The sequence below is a fragment of the Typopeltis vanoorti genome, chromosome 10 (genome assembly GCF_054136105.1).
Source record: "Typopeltis vanoorti isolate ZY-2024b chromosome 10, IOZ_Tvanoo_1.0, whole genome shotgun sequence".
NCBI classification, from domain to species: domain Eukaryota; kingdom Metazoa; phylum Arthropoda; class Arachnida; order Uropygi; family Thelyphonidae; genus Typopeltis; species Typopeltis vanoorti.
This window is the reverse complement of record NC_143558.1, coordinates 96,659,195-96,678,203: the sequence shown is the minus strand read 5'-3', so window position 1 is coordinate 96,678,203 and position 19,009 is coordinate 96,659,195. Positions and strand designations below refer to the sequence as shown.

Genomic DNA, 19,009 nt, shown 5'->3' with positions numbered 1-19,009 from the left:
CTCTTGAAGATAAACGGAACATGTAGGCTGGAACATTGAGTTTGATTGTTTATCATTATTCATAACTTTTTATTCTGAATATGGCACTTGATGCATGTTTGTTATAATGACAACTCTGAGAGTAATCATAAGTCACAAAAATATGTAATTTCCAACAGTAGGGGTCACTACTGGAAAATACTATCTCTGGTGAAGGTAGTACTTTCCAATATATATATATAATATTATATTATATTTTGTTATATTATATTATATTGTATTATATATAATTTGTTTTACAAATATATATATATATATATATAGAAAGCATTCAATTTGTGCATCAATAATTCCTATTAACACTTTTGTAGTGTAATTGTGAGGATAAGTGACATCAGCCCTTGAGCTTGAAAAGGTGGAATTTGTTTCCTTTCTAGGATTACAGTAGTAGAAATTTCAGTTTTACTTCTAGAAATTATTTTCATCCTCACAAAATAGACAAACTGACCAGAGAACACATGTATTTGAAACATTATTATTATTATCATCATCCTCAGACTCCCGTGATGTCAAAGATTCTTCATCGGAGATTCCTATGTCATAAACTCAGCTCATCATTTCATGTCTTAAATGCACATTTAAATTCTCTGCAGACATCACACACTCAGGCAATGCATTCCAATCATTCACAACTCTCCATGCAAAAAATCTGCTTCTCATGCTTTCTTATAGCTTCCAGGGATAGCCTCTTGTTCCCCCCCCCCCAGTCTTCCACCATTTTATGAAAAACCTTTCAATGTTAATCCTATAACAACACCTTACTAACTTGTACATATCTATATCATCCTTCTTCCTCTTATACACCTCTGCAAATTGCATCGTCTCAGCCTTTCTTCATATTGAACATTCCAGAGACCAGAAACTATTTTAGTCAGTCGTGCCTGGTTCCTCTCCAACATCTGTTCTGCTCCTCATAGTTCTTTGAACTTTGCATTATCTGCAAGCAACTGAATATCCCTATTCAGTTATTCACCAATTCAAATCTTCCCCAATATAATTAAGATACAGATTAAACAACAGTGATCCTAAAAAAGATCCCTAAGACACACCACTAGTGACTTTCCTCTTCTGAAATATTGCTCCTTCATACACAACTTGCTGATATCTTTCAGATAGCCAATCTCCAATCCAATGCACTAATCAGATATTCAGCCCCATCTGGTATAGTTTGAATATCAACTTATCATATGGCAATCCATCAAAAGCTTTTGTAAAATCTAAGTAGACTATTATGTATCCATCTCCCTCATCCAGTGCAGCTGCCATTTATGGTAATAAGTAGATAGATTACTGAAACATGACTTTACTTAAGCAAATTCTGTCCATCAAAGATAATATCACTATTGTCAATCATGTTGTGGTTAAACTTTTCACTTTAACCACAACACCTGACACATAGATTGGCCTATAATTTGATGCTTGAGTTCTGTCATCCCTCTTATAAAGCCATACAATCTTACATTCCTTCCACTTCTTTGGAATTGTTCTAGTGTAAGGCTCATATTAAACAAATATGTCAAGGCAGATGTCATCTCTCTCGCATATTCCTTCAAAATACATGGTGATATGTTATCAAGTCCCACAGCCTTATTAACATCAAGTTTGCTCAATTCCCCATATACCTCTTGCTTACTTACAGTCAGTTTTTCCTCATCAGCCAACTGCTCTCAAACTCTCCATGATGTCACATTTACAAGAATTAAAGACCTTTATGAACTGCTCATTAAGTATCTCCACTATATCTTCCACAGCAGTTGTTCTTATACCATTTTCTCCAATCAGTGTCATCCTTCCATAATCATTCTTTTTTTTTTGCTGGCCATGTATCGAAATAACCCTCTAGGATTCCTTTTTTTGGCTTCATTAGCTAATTGCTGCTCATACTTCACTTTTGCCACCCTTACCAACCAAGTCACCCTCCTTGCTTGTTCTTTGTAATCCTCATGGAATTGATTATTACCACTTCTTTTTTGCTGCCTCCATAATGCCTTTTTCCTCTGTTTTGAATGCCTAATCTCTTCATTCATCCATTTTACACCTACCTTATTTAACCTTCTGACCCTTGGAATACATTTAGACATTGCTTCTACTAGACAGTTCTTGAATATCCCCCAAACTGCATTTATCTCTTTTCCAGTTAACTCCTCATTCCATGCTACACCTTCAAGCTCTCTCCTGAGCTCCTCATAATCACCAGTCATGTAGTTCCACATATACCCTTTTCTCACAGAGGTCCTCATGTTGCTGGCAACCACCCAGGTAATCACTTCATGGTCACTCTCACCAACTGGAGGGTGATTTGACACCTCATTTATAATTACATCCTCTGATGAGATGATCAAATCCAAGACCTCTCAATCCTTGTGTGCCCTCTGTGACATACTGTCTGAGGTAATTGTCCCTTAAAAACTCAAGAAACTCATTTTCTTTACTTCTAGTTGCTATCTCATCATCCCAGTCTACACTGCCAAAATTAAAATTGCTCATAACAATCACCTTTTTCTTAGTTGCTTGACTACTAATTTGATTGTACATTTCATAGTCACTACCATCCATATTACCAGGTCTCTAACAACATCTGACTAAGTATTTAATTCTGTTTACCTCTATCTCACACCATACTGCATCAAAACCACTGGCACCTGTTTCTTTCTTGCACCTCTACTTTGTATGCACATAACTCTTTCTCTATCATCAATAGCATTCCCCCTCCCCTTTTACCCTTTCTATCTTCATAAAACACATCATACTCTTCCATTTCTATTCCTGTCAGGATGTCATCCTCATCCAATCATGTCTCAATTATTCCAACAATTCTTGGGTGAACAGACTCAATTAATGCAACCATTTGATTTGCCTTGTTTCTTACACTTCTGGCATTTGTATACAAACATAGCAACTCATTCCTGGATCGATAGCTAGTTCCACTGATACCACTTTTTTGATGTGACTTCTCCATGTTTAACTCAAGCCATTTCTTTTTCTTCTTATTCATCTTAGAACCTTCTTCAAATCCAACTGTTTTCCCTTGATCCCAGGTCATCCCCTTTACTTTTTGTCTACACACGCATTCACATCCTCCCGCGATGAGTCTTCAGACTCCTTGGAGGTGTCACGAATAATAATAATAATAATAATAATAATCCTTTTGGAGCATCTTTTTGTTGGTGATAAGGGTTTAACTGAAATCTCATCTCTGATAAAGTCCTAGAGAAGTGGAAGAAGGACAAAATAGTTCTGTTGCATAAAAGAGATCTAAGACTGTTTAGCAAATTATAACTCACTCAGTATCTTTCATCATCTTGAGGATACATATCCTGATATGTATCCTCAAGGGGGGGGGGGTGTTCAGTCAGTATCTTTCTAGTGGTGTAAATATATTGAAAAAAACTCTTGAAATACAGAATTCAGGAATAGTTGGATAATAATTTTGTGAACTTTGTATCCAACTCAGCTGATAGTTTGATAATAATCAGCTGAGTTGGATAAAGGAAAAATAACTACACGATGATACTACTGGATTTTGTGAAGACATTTGACAGGTTTCTGCATGAAACTGTTATGCAAATCATAACAGATAGGAATTGATACAAACTTCATGATATGGATAAGGGTGGTTGATGGACTAGTGGTGGGCTGCAAGACTATGTTTAGACTACTGTTGTTTAATTTGTACATAAATGATATTGGAAATGATTTGATGACAAATATTCAAGTGTTTGCTGATTAAGCAAAATTCGATAGTGTGTAATAGTTAATCAAGATGATGTCAAGAGTTTGCAGAACACTTTAAATAGCCTAAAAGTATGGACAAAAGATAATGGGTTCAGATAGTGGGGAAATATAAAGTTATGCATTTTGGGATGTAAAGATTACAAGTTGTGTATGACACTGATGGAACTTACTTCAGGAAACTGAAGCTAGAGATTTGGGATGTTGGTCAATAGGGAATTCAAGTTCATAGGGCATATTGCAAAAGTAACCAAGGTAACTTATAGAATTACTTGTGTTATTGAAGAGCACAATAACATGCAGAGATAAGGAAAATTTGTAAAGCCTCATCTGGATTACTGGATTCTTTGGGATAAAGTGGTGGAGAGGATCCAAAGGTGAGTGACCACATTGTGAATGGTCTGTGAAATGCTTCCTATGATTGACAGATTGAAGGGTTGGAAAAGTTAGTTGATTTCTGGAAAAGAGAGGATATGATAGAAATGTTTGTTACTACCAGGGATTGATACAGAGGAAATATTTCAATACCTGGCTGGTGGGGGGGGGGGGGAGACTAGAGTGTGACTAGCAAGTGTGTGAAGACTAGATTTTTTGTTTTGAGAAGTAGTGAATAAGTTGCCAGAGTTTGTTATGAGTTCTCTTCTAGTTATTTTATTCAAGGAGAAGTACAATGGATGTTATGTGACAGTGTGAATTTCTCATTATGCATTTTCAGAATCCATGGAGGTTCCTGTGCAATAATAATGATATTTGACATACAACTGGAGTTATCATTGATTAAATTCCAGACTCTGTGATTCTTGTAATAGTGGAATACCTTCTCCACATTCACAGGTTTCTCTCACCAACTGATAAATTTCAGTCACATTACTTTTCTGTCTCCTAGCTTTATAAGAGTGGTGTCCTACATGTGAATGTGTTTGGCATCAGGAGTATGGAGAAATTATTTATTGGTATGAGATCTCATACAGAAAGCCAAGGAAACTAGATCAGGATGGATGAGTAGTGATAATCTGTGTAACAGTGACTAAATTATGCGACTGTATTAATGTTATGAATATGCTTAACCATGGATGTGATTATGATCAAAGGATGATTTTATTTATGTTTGTCTGGTTCTTAGACGTATACGCAAGGATATTTGTATAAGTAAAGCATTAGATATAAACAGAGATCTGAAAGCTGTCCATTTGGGTCATACAGATTAGAATTCACCATACAAGAAAAACTTGTATGGTGAATTCTAGAAGTAACTGTGTAGCATGGAGGTAATTATGTCTGTACATAAATGCAAGACATATCAGGAGATCTACAGCTGTGAAGAAGCAAGGTAGGCGACAAAAGCTCTTAAAGAGGCAGTGGGAACATAAAATATTTTCTCCTTCACACTTTTCATAGGGGTTAGGGGGAAATACTTCAAACAAGAGATAAGCATCTAGAAGGTTTTTGTGATAATGATAGGCAGCCAAATAAAGACAATGTAAATAGAGAGATTCCAGATGGAACATTTGGCAGATACTAATGACATACTAGTGCAAACCTTATTTTAAATGGGACAAAGTTACTAATGTTAAAAAGAGCATTACTTCAGAGTACCACAATTAGTATTCACGAGAAATCTGTCCCAAACTTCCTCATTTGTGAAGAAATTGTAAATTATCCTGGTTTAATAAGCAATGCCCACATTGTGACTCTGAGCATCTCAAAGGCAGCATGACGAAGTCAGAGTGCTTCAATTGCTGTTAGACTGGGCATATCTCCAACCACTGTGACAAGGCATGTAGAAAATGCAGTAGCTCCAAGCAAAATTTCACATCCTGTTCTCTTAGAGCATTTGCAGAACAGATAGGTGCCCTCAAAGAATTCACTGAGATATCAGCAAAGATACCTGAAGTAGATAAGGAACACTCCCCCAGAGGCTCCAGTCCCAAGCAATAGCAGAATTCACACAAACATCACTTACTTGGGAAAATCACCTAGGTGGCACAGAAAGAACAACCAGAAGTGTGTAAAAACATAAGCCATCCACATCTGCAACAGCAGAAAAACCTGCAGTGGCAGATGAAAACAATGCAGTATTACATGAAACAATAGAAGAAGACATCTACATAGAAGACAGTGGATTAGAAGAAGGGGAAAATAAGAGAAAAGCAAACAAAAATACAATTAAAAATGTGAACAAGACATTCACATATAAAGAATTATCAAAAATACTTCAGGAGAAACAAAAAGTTCAAATCCCCCCCCCCAAAAAAAAAGAAATGGAAAGGAATACAAAATTGGAGAAGAATGAAGGTCCAAAGGATGAAGACTCCTCATATCCTGCAGAAAGCATGGACTTCGAGGAAACAACTATCTCAAATGAAATGGAAAGCCCAGAAGACACAATCAGAGGGAAAAAAATTTTAATTACTGAAAACCAGTTTAATAGTTACTTTTATAGGATAGATGAAAAGATCATGGTCATTTTTATGATTATAAATGCAGACCACAAATTTGATATGAAAAACATGTTCACCATGGAATAAAGATCTGCAAGACACTGGATGTGTGGCTTCCTCACATACAGAATACAGTTAGTGAAAAAACTAGAAATCAAAGATTAAGCATCACATTAAATTATGCAACTCTCCTTAAGAATTGCCAGTTTGAATGTTAAGAGGATTCCAAAACCCTGTAAAACACCAAGCAGATAGAAAATTATGCTTAGATTACTGAAACCTACTGAACATAAATAAGATATTGCAATACAATATCTTATTTATGTTCTTAAAGGAAACATACATCTACAAATATCAAGATATTAAAAGTTGACCCACTCATGTGCAGACCTGTTATGATACTTGGGATATTATCTCCACTTGCTCAAAGCTTCAAATTATGTGGGCTCAAAAGCAGCACTTATACCAGTATACTACAGTACCTTATGCCAGATACTGTGGTTACATACACAGTTAGGCATCAGCACTTCAAACTTAAAAAGCAATAAGCTATGGTACAAAACCATGTTCGACTACCTATGTCAACCACAAAAACTGTGTACTGACATCAATAAGTTATTTGGAAATAATGCAAAATTTTCAAGGATACCTCAATAGAAGGGATCTTGCATGGCATCCCCCCCCCCATCTCGTGCACCATTCAGCAGGGGAAAATTAAATTTTGTCTTTGGTTATTCTAAAAATTTGGTCCTGCTTTATTAATGTTATAAACCAATTTGAGAGATAACAAACAAAGGCAGCGAGGGCAAAGACTGGGCAGTCAGTCTAGAATGACTGATCCTCCGGAAGCCAGCTACTCCATTCTTAAGTTTTTAAGCCTGTTTCTAGTATAGTTGGAGAGGGAGTTAGTGTTCTAGAATGGTTTTACATTATGGGACACTGAGAATATTATTTCTATGCTGATTTGACTTTGGGGTCTCTCTCTGGATCTGGCTCCCACTGATGTAACTTCAATAAAAGTAGCATGTGGTTTCTGTTAAGGAAAAACAGGAAAATTTAACTTAAAGACATTAAAGACTAAGAGATGAATTAAAGCTACTGATATTTCTCCCCTATACCTTATTATTGCCTTTAAGAACAAAGTAAGGAAAACTAAGGAATAGGAATATAAGATGAATAAAAGCTTCTGAGCTCTTTTCGTTTGATGGATCTATTCATTACCTTTTCATCCTTATTAAAGGTCAAAACCGGTCTGGATAGTGGCCATTTTGTATTATGGGATATTGAGGCAGTTGATGTGAAGTCAATGAGTAGCTTAGTTGTAAAGATACTTCACATGTGTTATATCTGCATGAAATATACCACATTTTATTTATAAATTAGGTAACATGTATTAAACATCTTTACAATAAAAAAATTAGCTATGAACTGATATCAGGATTCCTGCTACAGGTTCAAAGATTCCAGAAACATAGCAGATAGTAAAATACTCTATATTCGACAGTAGTATCCCAAGAGGTAGGATTGTAAGAACTGTAGGACTCTATGCCATATTAAAATTTTAAATCCATTTAATTGCATAACAGATTTAATAGCATGGAATTCTTGTTCATGATGAAGCAGATGAACATGAAGTATAACCTCAACATGAGTTTACCCATCATCTGTTGATGATGGATAAAATCATGTTGCATCTTTTTTTTGTAATGCGATTCCAGAAAGCCTTAAACTTATAGTGCATTAATATTTGTACCATGGGAAGAATTATGGTTAAGTAATCTGGAAGTTTTGCTCACTCCATTTCTAGCCTACAATAAGCAAGGTGATAGTCTCACCAAACAATTAAATTCATCTTTAACTTAAAGACATTTGCAATCATCAATGCCTGCAGTGAGATTTGAATACATAACTGGCTGTTGTTTTAAGGTGATTGGATAATTTTCTGAATGTGGCCAAATCACAAAAATATTATCTACAGTTTGGCCACATCCAAATAATGATTTGATCTCTTATTCACTGTAAATGAACAGCCTTCATATAAGAATCAAATTTGTTATGAAAAAGGAGAATGTAGTTAATTGGCTGTTTCTCTACATTATGCTTATCCGTACTGCTTCAGGCACTTTGTACAACACTCCAATCATAAATTTGCCTTCACCAGTAGATACAAACAACACTATTCAAAAAAAAAAAAAAAAAAAAGCATCATTAAGACGTTGCTTAATAGAACTTAAACTATATGCTTATCAGTTTCAACATTGCAACAGGAATTCCACATCATTAAATCTGTTTGTGCAGTTCAATTGGTTTAACATGTAAGATTCTTATAGTTCTCAATCTTAGGATACTGCTATTGAATGTCAATTAGTATCCTTTGTTTCCGGAATCTATATGAACCTTTTGCTAGAATCCTGAAGAGGCATCATTTCATATGCCTATGTTTTGTTGTTTTTTTTTTTCCTTTCAACAAACTGTCTAGTTCTGTGAACATTGGATCTCTGGAATGAGATATACTTGGTTCATAGAAGTCATTTAAATATGAATATTTGTTAAAAGGAGCTTTTAGGCCTTGAATCATCCCTCAAATTAAAATGATAGCCTACATACCTATAGTCTGAGAGATTCTAACACTTAGCAAGCTCAGTCCATATTATCAATGAACAATGTTATTTCTATTTTGTTTACATGTTTATAAACATACATAATAAAAGTCATCATGCCTCTTCACAAGGTCTTAATATGACCACATTTGGACTACTGTGCTCAGATCTGGTTTTCATGGTTGAAGAACACAAGAATGTAGTGGTGAAGGCACAGAGATGAATAACCAAGATGACAGTGGACCTATGGAATGTTGAGCATGTGAATAAATTAAGTAAATATGGATTGCAAATCCTGCTAAATATGCAGTGAAAGAGACAAACACACTAATGGAAAAGGAATTTTATAAGGTAGGATAGGTGAGGATAGGAGTTATCCCTGAAAGTTGGGTATGAGTGACTGGGATATAAGGCTTGATTTTTCTTATGTTAATTGAAATAGATTTCCAGTGTGAATCTTGAGTATATCATTTGTAAACAAATTGCTTAAGTTGATGTATGATAGTTTGTGTGTGTTAAGTGAGACTATCATTGTGATTCTTTGGGCTCTATAGTGTGGTACTCATATTTGGTATATGAATATTAAACTATTTAATAATGATTATTATTTTTAATAACTTTCAAATTTACTGTAGTGGTAATGTACAGTTTTTTAAGCTGAAAAAATTTAAGTGTAGTATAAAAAAGTCTTTTTTTTTTCTCTCTCAAGGGTAGATAAGAAACGTGACAAACTTGAAAGGAAAGTCCTAGACAGTCAAGAGCGAGCTTTTTGGGATGTTCATAGACCTGTAGTAAGTATGTGTTATTTTTAGATACTTTATTATAAGAAAGGAGACAAGTGAACTTCTCTTCTAAAAATTAGATTTGATTTATCTTGAGCAGTCTTACAAAAAACTTAGCAAAAATATTTAAGAAAGCAGACTGTAATATCTTCTGCATTCACAGTATTCAGAAAAATTTCTTCTTAAATATGCATCATGTGCATCCACTTATAATATGTTAAAATGGATGTTTATGTATTGGTTAAGTAATTTATAGACAGTTCTTGACTGGGATTAGCATTCATGTTCAACCGATCAGTGGTGAACTGTCTTGCATGCTTTCTTGTGGTGGTGGTGTGTGGGTGTGTATTCTTAGTTGGTAAATGACTGGTATAAATCCATCTGAAAGTATGCAATATGTAATGCCTGGTGTGAGTATCCTCAACATATTCACTGGTGCAGTGCTTAATCCCCAGAACAATTTACAGTTGACTGTGCTGTATAAAAATGAAATAAACACACATCGAAAGAAATGCTACATCTTTCTTCATTTTTTTCTTTCATTTACCACAAAAAAAAGAAAAGAACTTTCCTTTGTCTTAGGTGTTTATTTCCAAGAAGTTCCTTGCTTATTCTTTAATCTTATTTTTTAGAAATCACTTGAAATTGCAAAAGTTTATGCAAAATCTGCAGCTCAGAACACATTGATTCACCAAAGTGTATTTCATATGAAATAATATGTAAAATATGAAATTGCAGAGTGTTAAATTTTTGGTAACAAATCCAAAGACTGGATTTTCATTAAAGAAACAGAAGTAATAAAACATAACAAATGATTGTGATGTCTTGTACACAGTGCTTTAAATCTTTTATTATATGCAAGCACAACATAATTGATTTTTGTTTTGTTTTTAAACATAAATTTTGATTGTATTAAGAGTAGAGGTCAGAATGGAAACTGTAGTCCTCAGTTCAATAAGCAGTCAATAGCAAACATGCAGTCTCGAAGAAAAAGACATTGTGGAGGCAGCACGAGATGAGTGGTGATAATCAGTTACATGAGAGTACAAAGAGCAAGCAAGGAGGGGCGGCTCACTTGGTAAGGGTAGTGAAAGAGCAGTAATTAGCAAACAAGGCTAAAAGGAATCCTAGGCAGTTTTTGATATGTGGCCAGTAGAAGGAAGAATGATTCCTGGAGGATGATAATAATGGAAAAACAATAACCACTGAGGAGGATCGAGTGGAGATGTTAAATTAATTATTTATTAAAGTATTTCATCCTTGTGAAAGTAACATAAGAAATTGCAATTATTTAGAAAGAAGAAGGAGCCACTGATGGTAAGTTAACAGGAGCTATATGAGGAATTGAGTAAACTTGATGTCAACAACTCCATGGGACTTGATGGTATATCACTGCGCATCTTGAGAGAAATATTCCAGGAAATTAACAACCGCTTTAACTTAGCTTTTTAATATGGGTCTTAGATTAGGTTAAGTTCCAAAGGAGTGGAAAGAGAGCAAATTTTTTTCTGCTTCATTAAAGGGATGATAATACTAAGGCTTTAAATTATAAGTTAATCTGCTTGTCTGGAGTTGTGGTCAAGATGTTGGAGAAGCCAGTGAGAACAAAGATTTAGACTGGTTGACAGCAGCAGAATTCTCTTTAATGAGCAGCATGGGCTCGTCAAAGGAAGATCATGTTTTAGCAATCTGCTTACTTATTATAACAAGATGATGACTGCATTAGACAAGGGGGGGGGGATGTATATACAGTAGTATATTTAGACTTTTCAAAGATTTCAATAGACTGCCACATGATAGACTAGTAGTAAATTGAAACAGATTGGGTTGGACAGTAGATTAGTGCATTAGATTGGAGATTAGCTGTCTGATAGGTATCGTCAGGTTGTGTATAGGGAAATGAAATTCCAGAAGAGGAACATCATTAGTGGTGTGTCTCAGGGAGTCTGCTTTGGGGGCTATAATTATTTAATTTTTTATGCAAATGACACTGGAAGGGGCTTAAATGGTGATATACAGTGCTTGCAGATGATGCAAAGTGGAAGAGAGTTATGAGAAGTAGAGCAGATGTTGTAGCCTAGCCTTGCGAGAGGACTTGAATTGGCAAGTGAGTGGAGATATCAGTTTTATGTACCAAAGTGTAAGGTTTTAAAATTTGAGAAAGAAAGATGGAATGGAGATTATAGGATTGGTGGGGCTATTTTTTAATGGAGGTAGAGGAGATGAAAGATCCAGAGGTGATGATGTTTATGGACTTGAAATTTCATGAAAATTTTGCTAAAATTGTGAGGACAACACACCAGATTATGTTATACAGCTCCCTGGAAGCTGTATAAGGAAGATGTGAGCAAGGGAGTGAGGAGTAGATTTTTTGTATGAGAATGGTGGGTGATGGGAATGCATTGCCTGAAAGTGTAGTGAGTGCATAGACAGTGAATGCATTTGTATCAAGGTATGATGAGCTTTGCATGTGATAGTTGGGACTTCCTGGGATGAGTCTCTTGATTCTATGGAGGCGTGATGATGATAATCAGTAATGACTGAGTCACTGTAGTAGGGCTATCAAAAATAAATTGAAATTTTACCAAAATGCAAGTAGTATCACTAATTATTACACAAATAACTCATCTTTTCCTAAGCTGTTCCCAATGGCTGAGCACCCCAGTCCTCCTAGCAGAACTTACAATATTTTGTAGTGGTCTCTTTTGTATTTTATACTATATAGTATTTTGTATATAGTTTTTATTGTTTCTGTAGTTAAGATTTTCAAGAAAGTAATAAGAGATGGTATACAGAATTGTGATGAACTGAGGGTAATGTTACCTAAGAGAGTTAGTATGGATTTGGAGGCTCTTGTTTCAGTAATATGGTTGTCTTTTATAATAAAGTAACATGAGAGTAAGGCATATGCTACTATTTTTCTGGATTTTGGTAGCTTAACTAACTGTCAGAGTTGGTTAAGCTGTCTGATGGATATCAAGAGTTGTGTATATTCCCATACACAAATATCAGGGAGAAGTATCAGGAAAAGGAAGTTCAAGGTAAAGGTCCTAGTACAGGACTCATTACTAGAACTTTTACTGCTCAACCTTTATATTAATGATATTGTTACTGAATTGCAGAGAGATGTTCAGTTTTTTGCAGATGATGTGATGCTCAAGTGAATTGTTAGTAACAGCATCGATATTGTGACTCTTCAGGAAGATTTGAATATGCTGATAAGATGGACAGATAAACTGGGATATTCATTTAATGCTATTGTGATGTATTGAAATTTTGGACCCACAGATAAGAGGCTACATGATCTATTGGTCAAAGTATATTTTGCTTGATTTGTCCTGAGGGTTACAAAAGCAAATAATAAAATAATAAATGCAATAACAGGACTGACGGATGTTGGTTATGAATGATAGACTAAAGATATAGCTAAACATTCACACATAAACCTAAGTATCTGAGGACATGTTTAAACTAAACATATTTGGTTATTTTATAATTAAAATACAAACTTATTTATTACTGACCATTTACAAAACAAACTTACATTAGAGCCTACCGGTTTCGCCAGCAAACCGTCTGGCTTTTTCAAGGCGTTTATGGAGACATAAAAACTAGTAAATGCAAATTGAAAGGAACATAAAAAACGTTGTAAACCAACTAGTAGCTAAGGTTACACCCTTATACTGGAGGGTGTAAGGGTGCTTACACCCTCCAGTGTAAGGGTGCTTACACATAGCATATGTGTAATTAATTTTTTTAGCATTCGAGCAATGGTAGTTGTTGCTTTGATGTTCTGTAACATGAAGCATGTCATATTCCAGTTCTGTGATTGTTAAATTTTGATGAATGCAGAAATTGTGTGTGTGTGTGTAGGGGGGGAGGGGTTATGGAGCATTTCTGAGATTTTTAAATTTTCTTATATAACAGTTATGATCAATATATGGTATTTTCGTTTTTTTTTTTCTCCCCAAAATACTTTGTGGACTGTATTTGCTGTGTGGAAGCCTAATCACGATATGTGCATTTTTTTTTAAATGTTTAGAGTTTCATATCTCTCCAGACCATCTGGAGAGATCATCCGGCTTAAATACTAAATGCCACAATGTTTATTTTAATAAATCTATTTAAGTTTACATGTGGTCTCTATATCAAAAATGAAATGAAGATTTGCTAAACCATAGAAATATTTGTTGTCAACTGGATATTTAATTTTAAAAATATAAACTATATTATAGGAATTAGTTTGTTCAGGCTATCTATTTATTGTTATATATATATCATCATCATCATCATGTACATATATTACTATGTGTATATTATTATTCAGGACTTCCCTAAGGTCACAAGACTCATCACTGGAAGGCTATTTCAGACACCACAGTCATATTTCTATTCCTTAAACTCATTCAACAATGTGTACTCTCTCATCACCCACTTAGGTAATGCATTCTATAGTCTTATCACTCTTGATTAAAAAAAAAAAAGTCGCTTGTCACCTTGTTTTTACAACATTTCCAGGATTTCTTGTTCCTTTCTCTCGTCTTACCATATGAAAGATTTCTCATCTAAATACATCTGAACAACAATATCTTAATGTGCAATAGTGAAACCTGTGGAGTATTCATAACTAAACATTCACATGTAAACCACAGTAATTAATTTTTTAATACGTAAATATTTCGTCCTAAGTATCTTAGGACATCAATCAGTACAGTTATTACAAACAATACTAGGAATAACATACAGTTAGAGTACATGCTTACAATGGAATCCCACTATGTGTGCAGCAGCATGTCATAGAATTAAATTAAAATAAAAATATATATGATAAAACTGGATATAATTAGAAATAAATAAAATAAAATAAAATAACATACATAAATTTATTTTATGCAATTGATAATGACAATTTCCCAGACTTTAGGGATAGTAAGAACGTCATTACGGTTTACTTGGGTCTGTGACATAATTCAGCACTTTCTTTATATAAACGCTCATGTTTATATAAGGATCTATACAGAAGTTTGGTGTTTTTTACATTGGATCCTATAGTTTGGGTTTTCAACTCCATGTTGTGTGAGGCCAGATTCATGCACTTTGATAAGACGGATATGGTCTTGATGTTCAAAGATGTGTTTATTAATAGATCATCCGGTCTCTCTATAGCAAGACATCTTACAGTAACATGGAACTTCGTAAATGCCAGGTAGCATCAAAGGTGAGAGTTTGTCTTTAGGAGAAGGTAGCAAATTGTAGATCTGGTTGATTGGTTTGTAGGTAGCAGCGAGTTTGTATTTCTTCATAATTTTTGACAGATGTTTGGAGATGCCTTTGATATATGGTGTGGTAGTCCTAAGGACTTGTTCATGTCTAGGTTGATGCATAGGGAAATGGCTGATGATTTCCAATTCTTGTTTTAAAGATTCTTCGGAGGAACAAAATCTGTGTGTTCTGAATACTAGTGATTTTATGATGCCATATTTTTGAGATGGATGGTGAACCAATGAACTGTGAATGTAACAACCTGAAAACATTGGTTTACGATAGACAGAGGTGGAGATAGAACCATCCTGTTTTTGTTGGATGTGTAAATCAAGTAAGGAGATACCTTGTGATGATTCTTTTTCTAGTGGGAATTTGATGCAAGGATGAAGGCTGTTTATCTTATCTAGAAACTAGTATAGTTGTTGTTCAGAATCACTCCAGACTGCAAAGACATCATCAACATATCATAGCCAAATTTTTGGTTTAGGTTAAAGCATGAAACTTTTTCCTTCAAGGTGTTCCATAGAAAAAGATTGGCTAAGTTTGGTGATAAGGGAGAGCCCATTGCTGTTCCTTCCTCTTGCTTGTAAATTTTTTCTTTCCATGTGAAGTATCCAGATGTAATAACAAATTTGAATAATTCCACAATATCAGAATGAAATTTTTCAGTTAACAATTCTATTGTCTCCTTGTGGGGAATATTAGTGAAGAGGGAGACAATGTCAAAGCTAATTAACATGTCTGTTCCTGACAGTTGAATGTCTTATTTTTGTGTGAAACTCTGTGGAATTTTTAATTGATGAAGCTGAGTGGCCTATGAGAGGACAGAGAAGGTTAGACAAAAATCTTGATAATTTGTAAGTCAAGCTGCTTATGGAATCCACAATGGGTCTGAGTGGAATGTTATTTTTGTGTGTAGTTTGTGTGTGAACCATATATTCTAGTATGGTATGTTTCAAGTTTTTTTATGGTTTCTTGATCTAAAGAAATGGTTTCATTGAGTAACTTGCTAAGTTTCTTGAGCTGTCTTTCTGTTAGATCATAATGAAGTTGGGTGTATGTATTTCGATCTTGAAGTAATAAATTAATTTTCTGGTCATATGAATTGGTATCTAAGACGACAGTAGTATTTCCCTTGTTGGCTCTGGTGATAACTATGTTTTTATTTCATTTTAAGGAGTAAAGAGCTTTCAATTCTGATGTCAGATATTCAAGTCCGATATTGTGAAATTATTCAAATTTGTTATTACATCTGGATACTTCACATGGAAAGAAAAAATTTACAAGCAAGAGGAAGGAACAGCAATAGGCTCTACCTTATCACCAAACTTAGCCAACCTTTTTCTGGAACACCTTGAATAAAAAATTTTCATGCTTGAACCTAAACCAAAAATTTGGCTATGATAAGTTGATGACGTCTTTGCAGTCTGGAGTCATTCTGAACAAAAACTACTCGTTTTTTTGATAAGATCGACAATCTTCATCCTCACATCAAATTCACAACTAGAAAAAGAATCATTACAAGGTATCTCCTTTCTTGATTTATACATCCAACAAAAACAGGATGGTTCCATCTCTGCTTCTGTCTATCATAAACCAACATTTTCGGGTTGTTACATTCACAATTCATTGGCTCACCATCCATCTCAAAAATATGGCATCGTAAAATCATTCATATCCAGAGCACCACAAATTTTGTTCCTCTGAATAATCTTTAAACCAAGAATTGGAAATCATCAAAAATACAACCATACTAAATGGATACAAATCTAAAACAACTCGAAATATCATCAGCCAACTTCCTTATGCATCAACCTAGACAAGCCCGAAGGACTCCCACACCATATGTCAAAGGAATCTCTGAACGTCTGTCAAAAATTATGAAGAAATACAAACTCGCTGCTACCTACAAACCATTCAACCAGATCTACAATTTGCTACCTTCTCCTGAAGACAAACTCTCACCTTTGATGCTACCTGGCATTTACAAAGTTCCATTCTCCTGTAAGATGTATTGCTATGGACAGACAGGTAGATTTATTAATAAACACATCTCTGAACATCAAGACCATATCGTCTTATCAAACCGCTCAAATCTGGCCTTGCACAACATGCAGTTGAAAACCCAAACCATAGAATCCAATGGAAAAACACCAAACTTCTACACAGATCCTTATATAAACATGAGCATTTATATAAAGAAACTGTTGAAGCCTTATGTTACAGACCCAATTTAAACCGTAATGACATTTTTTCTATCCCCTAAAGTCTGGGAAATTGTCATTCTCAATTGTATAAAATATATTTATATATATTATTTTATTTTATTTATTTCTAATTATATCCGATTTTATCAGATATATTTTTATTTTAATTTAATTCTATAACATGCTACTGCATGCATAGTGGGATTCCATTGTAAGCATATGCTCTAACTGTATGTTATTCCTAGTATTGTTTGTAATAACTCTTCTGATGATGTCCTAAGATAAATTACAAACTTATTTACTACTGACCATTTACAAAACAAACTTACATTAGAGCCTACCAGTTTCGCCAGCAAACTGTCTGGCTTTTTCAAGGCATTTATGGAGACATAAAAACTAGTAAATGCAAATTGAAAGGAACATAAAAAATGTTCTAAACCAACTAGTAGCTAATGTTACAAGTTCGCGTGACACAGAGGACTTATTGTTCTTATTCATTATCATGCATACGTGTTTGTTGTAAACGTGTAATGTGATTACTGGCTAGCTGTAGTTCAGATTGATTTAGAGAGAGAGGATCAGGTTTTTCCACAAACTGTTTAGGATTGCACCCTAATTTCTGTTGAGGTTTCCACCGGTTATTAACACTATTGTGGCTTCCTTGAATAAATGATGTCTGTAGTCGTCATCCAGATATGGCATGGAGCTGTTTTGCCACTCTGTCGTGTGGTTAGATGTACAGAAATGATGTGCTAAACATGTTCTTTTTGTCTGATTTCTAAACTCCGTGAAGTTTGTCCCATGTAGGCAAGACTACAGGAGCAAGGAATATAATATACTCCTGGATGTTTGTAGAAAGGCACCTTATCTTTTGGAGATCCTAAAACTTGTCTGATGCTGGTGGTTGGTTTGAAGACCACTCTGATGTTGTAGGCTCTTAGTATTCTGGCTATTTGATAAGAAATTGACTTGATGAAAGGGATCACTATAGTAGAAATGTGCTGGGAGCGTGATTCTTCTTGTCTGGGGTTGTCACTGTATAGATATTTTTTGATGATGTTTTGAGGATATCCATTTTGTGATAATGTGTTGGCTATTAGTGAGAGTTCAGTCTGTGTAGCCTCCTCTTCTGATATAAACTTTCTGGCCCTATATTTCAGCATGTGGATAATGCTCAGTTTGTGTGTCTTGTGATGGTTTGAAGTATAATGAAGAATCTTCCAGTATCTGTGGGCTTTCTGTAAATAGATAATTTACACTATTTGATTGTTTCTTTATCAAGATGTGTGCTTACTGGAGGGTGCTTACACATATGCTATGTGTAAGCACACTCCAGTTGGTGAGAATGACAATGAAGTGATTACCTGGGTGGTTGCCAGCAACATGAGGATCTCTGTGAGAAAAGGGTATATGTGGAACTACAAGACTGGTGATTATGAGGAGCTCAGGAGACAGCTTGCAGGTGTAACATGGAATGAAGAGTTAGCTGGAAAAGAGATCAGTGCAGTTTGGGGGATATTCAAGAACTGTCTAGTAGAAGCAATGTCTATTCCAAGGGTCAGAAGGTTAAATAAGGTAGGTGTGAAATGGATGAATGAAGAGATTAAGCATTCAAAACAGAGGAAAAAGGCATTATGGAGGCAGCATAAGAAAACTGATAATAATCAGTTTCATGAGGATTACAAAGAACAGGTGAAGACAGTGACTTGGTTGGTAAGGGTGTAGCAAAAGTGAAGTATGAGCAGCAAATGAAGCCAAAAAAAAAAAAAAATCCTAGGGAGTTTATTCAGTGCATAGCCAGCAAAAAAAAAATAATAATTTTTACAGTAGGATGACATTGTTTGCAAAAAATAGTATAAGGACAACTGCTGTGTAGGATATAGTCGAGATATTTAATGAGCAGTTCATAAAGGTATTTCACCCTTATGAATGTGAAAGCATGG

At 34.8% G+C, this 19,009-nt stretch overlaps 1 protein-coding gene across 1 annotated transcript in view; it reads left to right on the top strand.

Annotated features, from left to right (window-relative positions):
• The window catches only part of LOC150102612 (regulator of G protein signaling 7-like), a 463,836-nt gene that overhangs the window by 223,883 nt on the left and 220,944 nt on the right, over positions 1-19,009 (top strand). Inside the window, exon 7 of the mRNA XM_090398711.1 lies at positions 9,522-9,603. Within this exon, the coding sequence (XP_090254837.1) occupies positions 9,522-9,603 (82 nt within the window). The remainder of the gene's footprint in view (positions 1-9,521; positions 9,604-19,009) is intronic.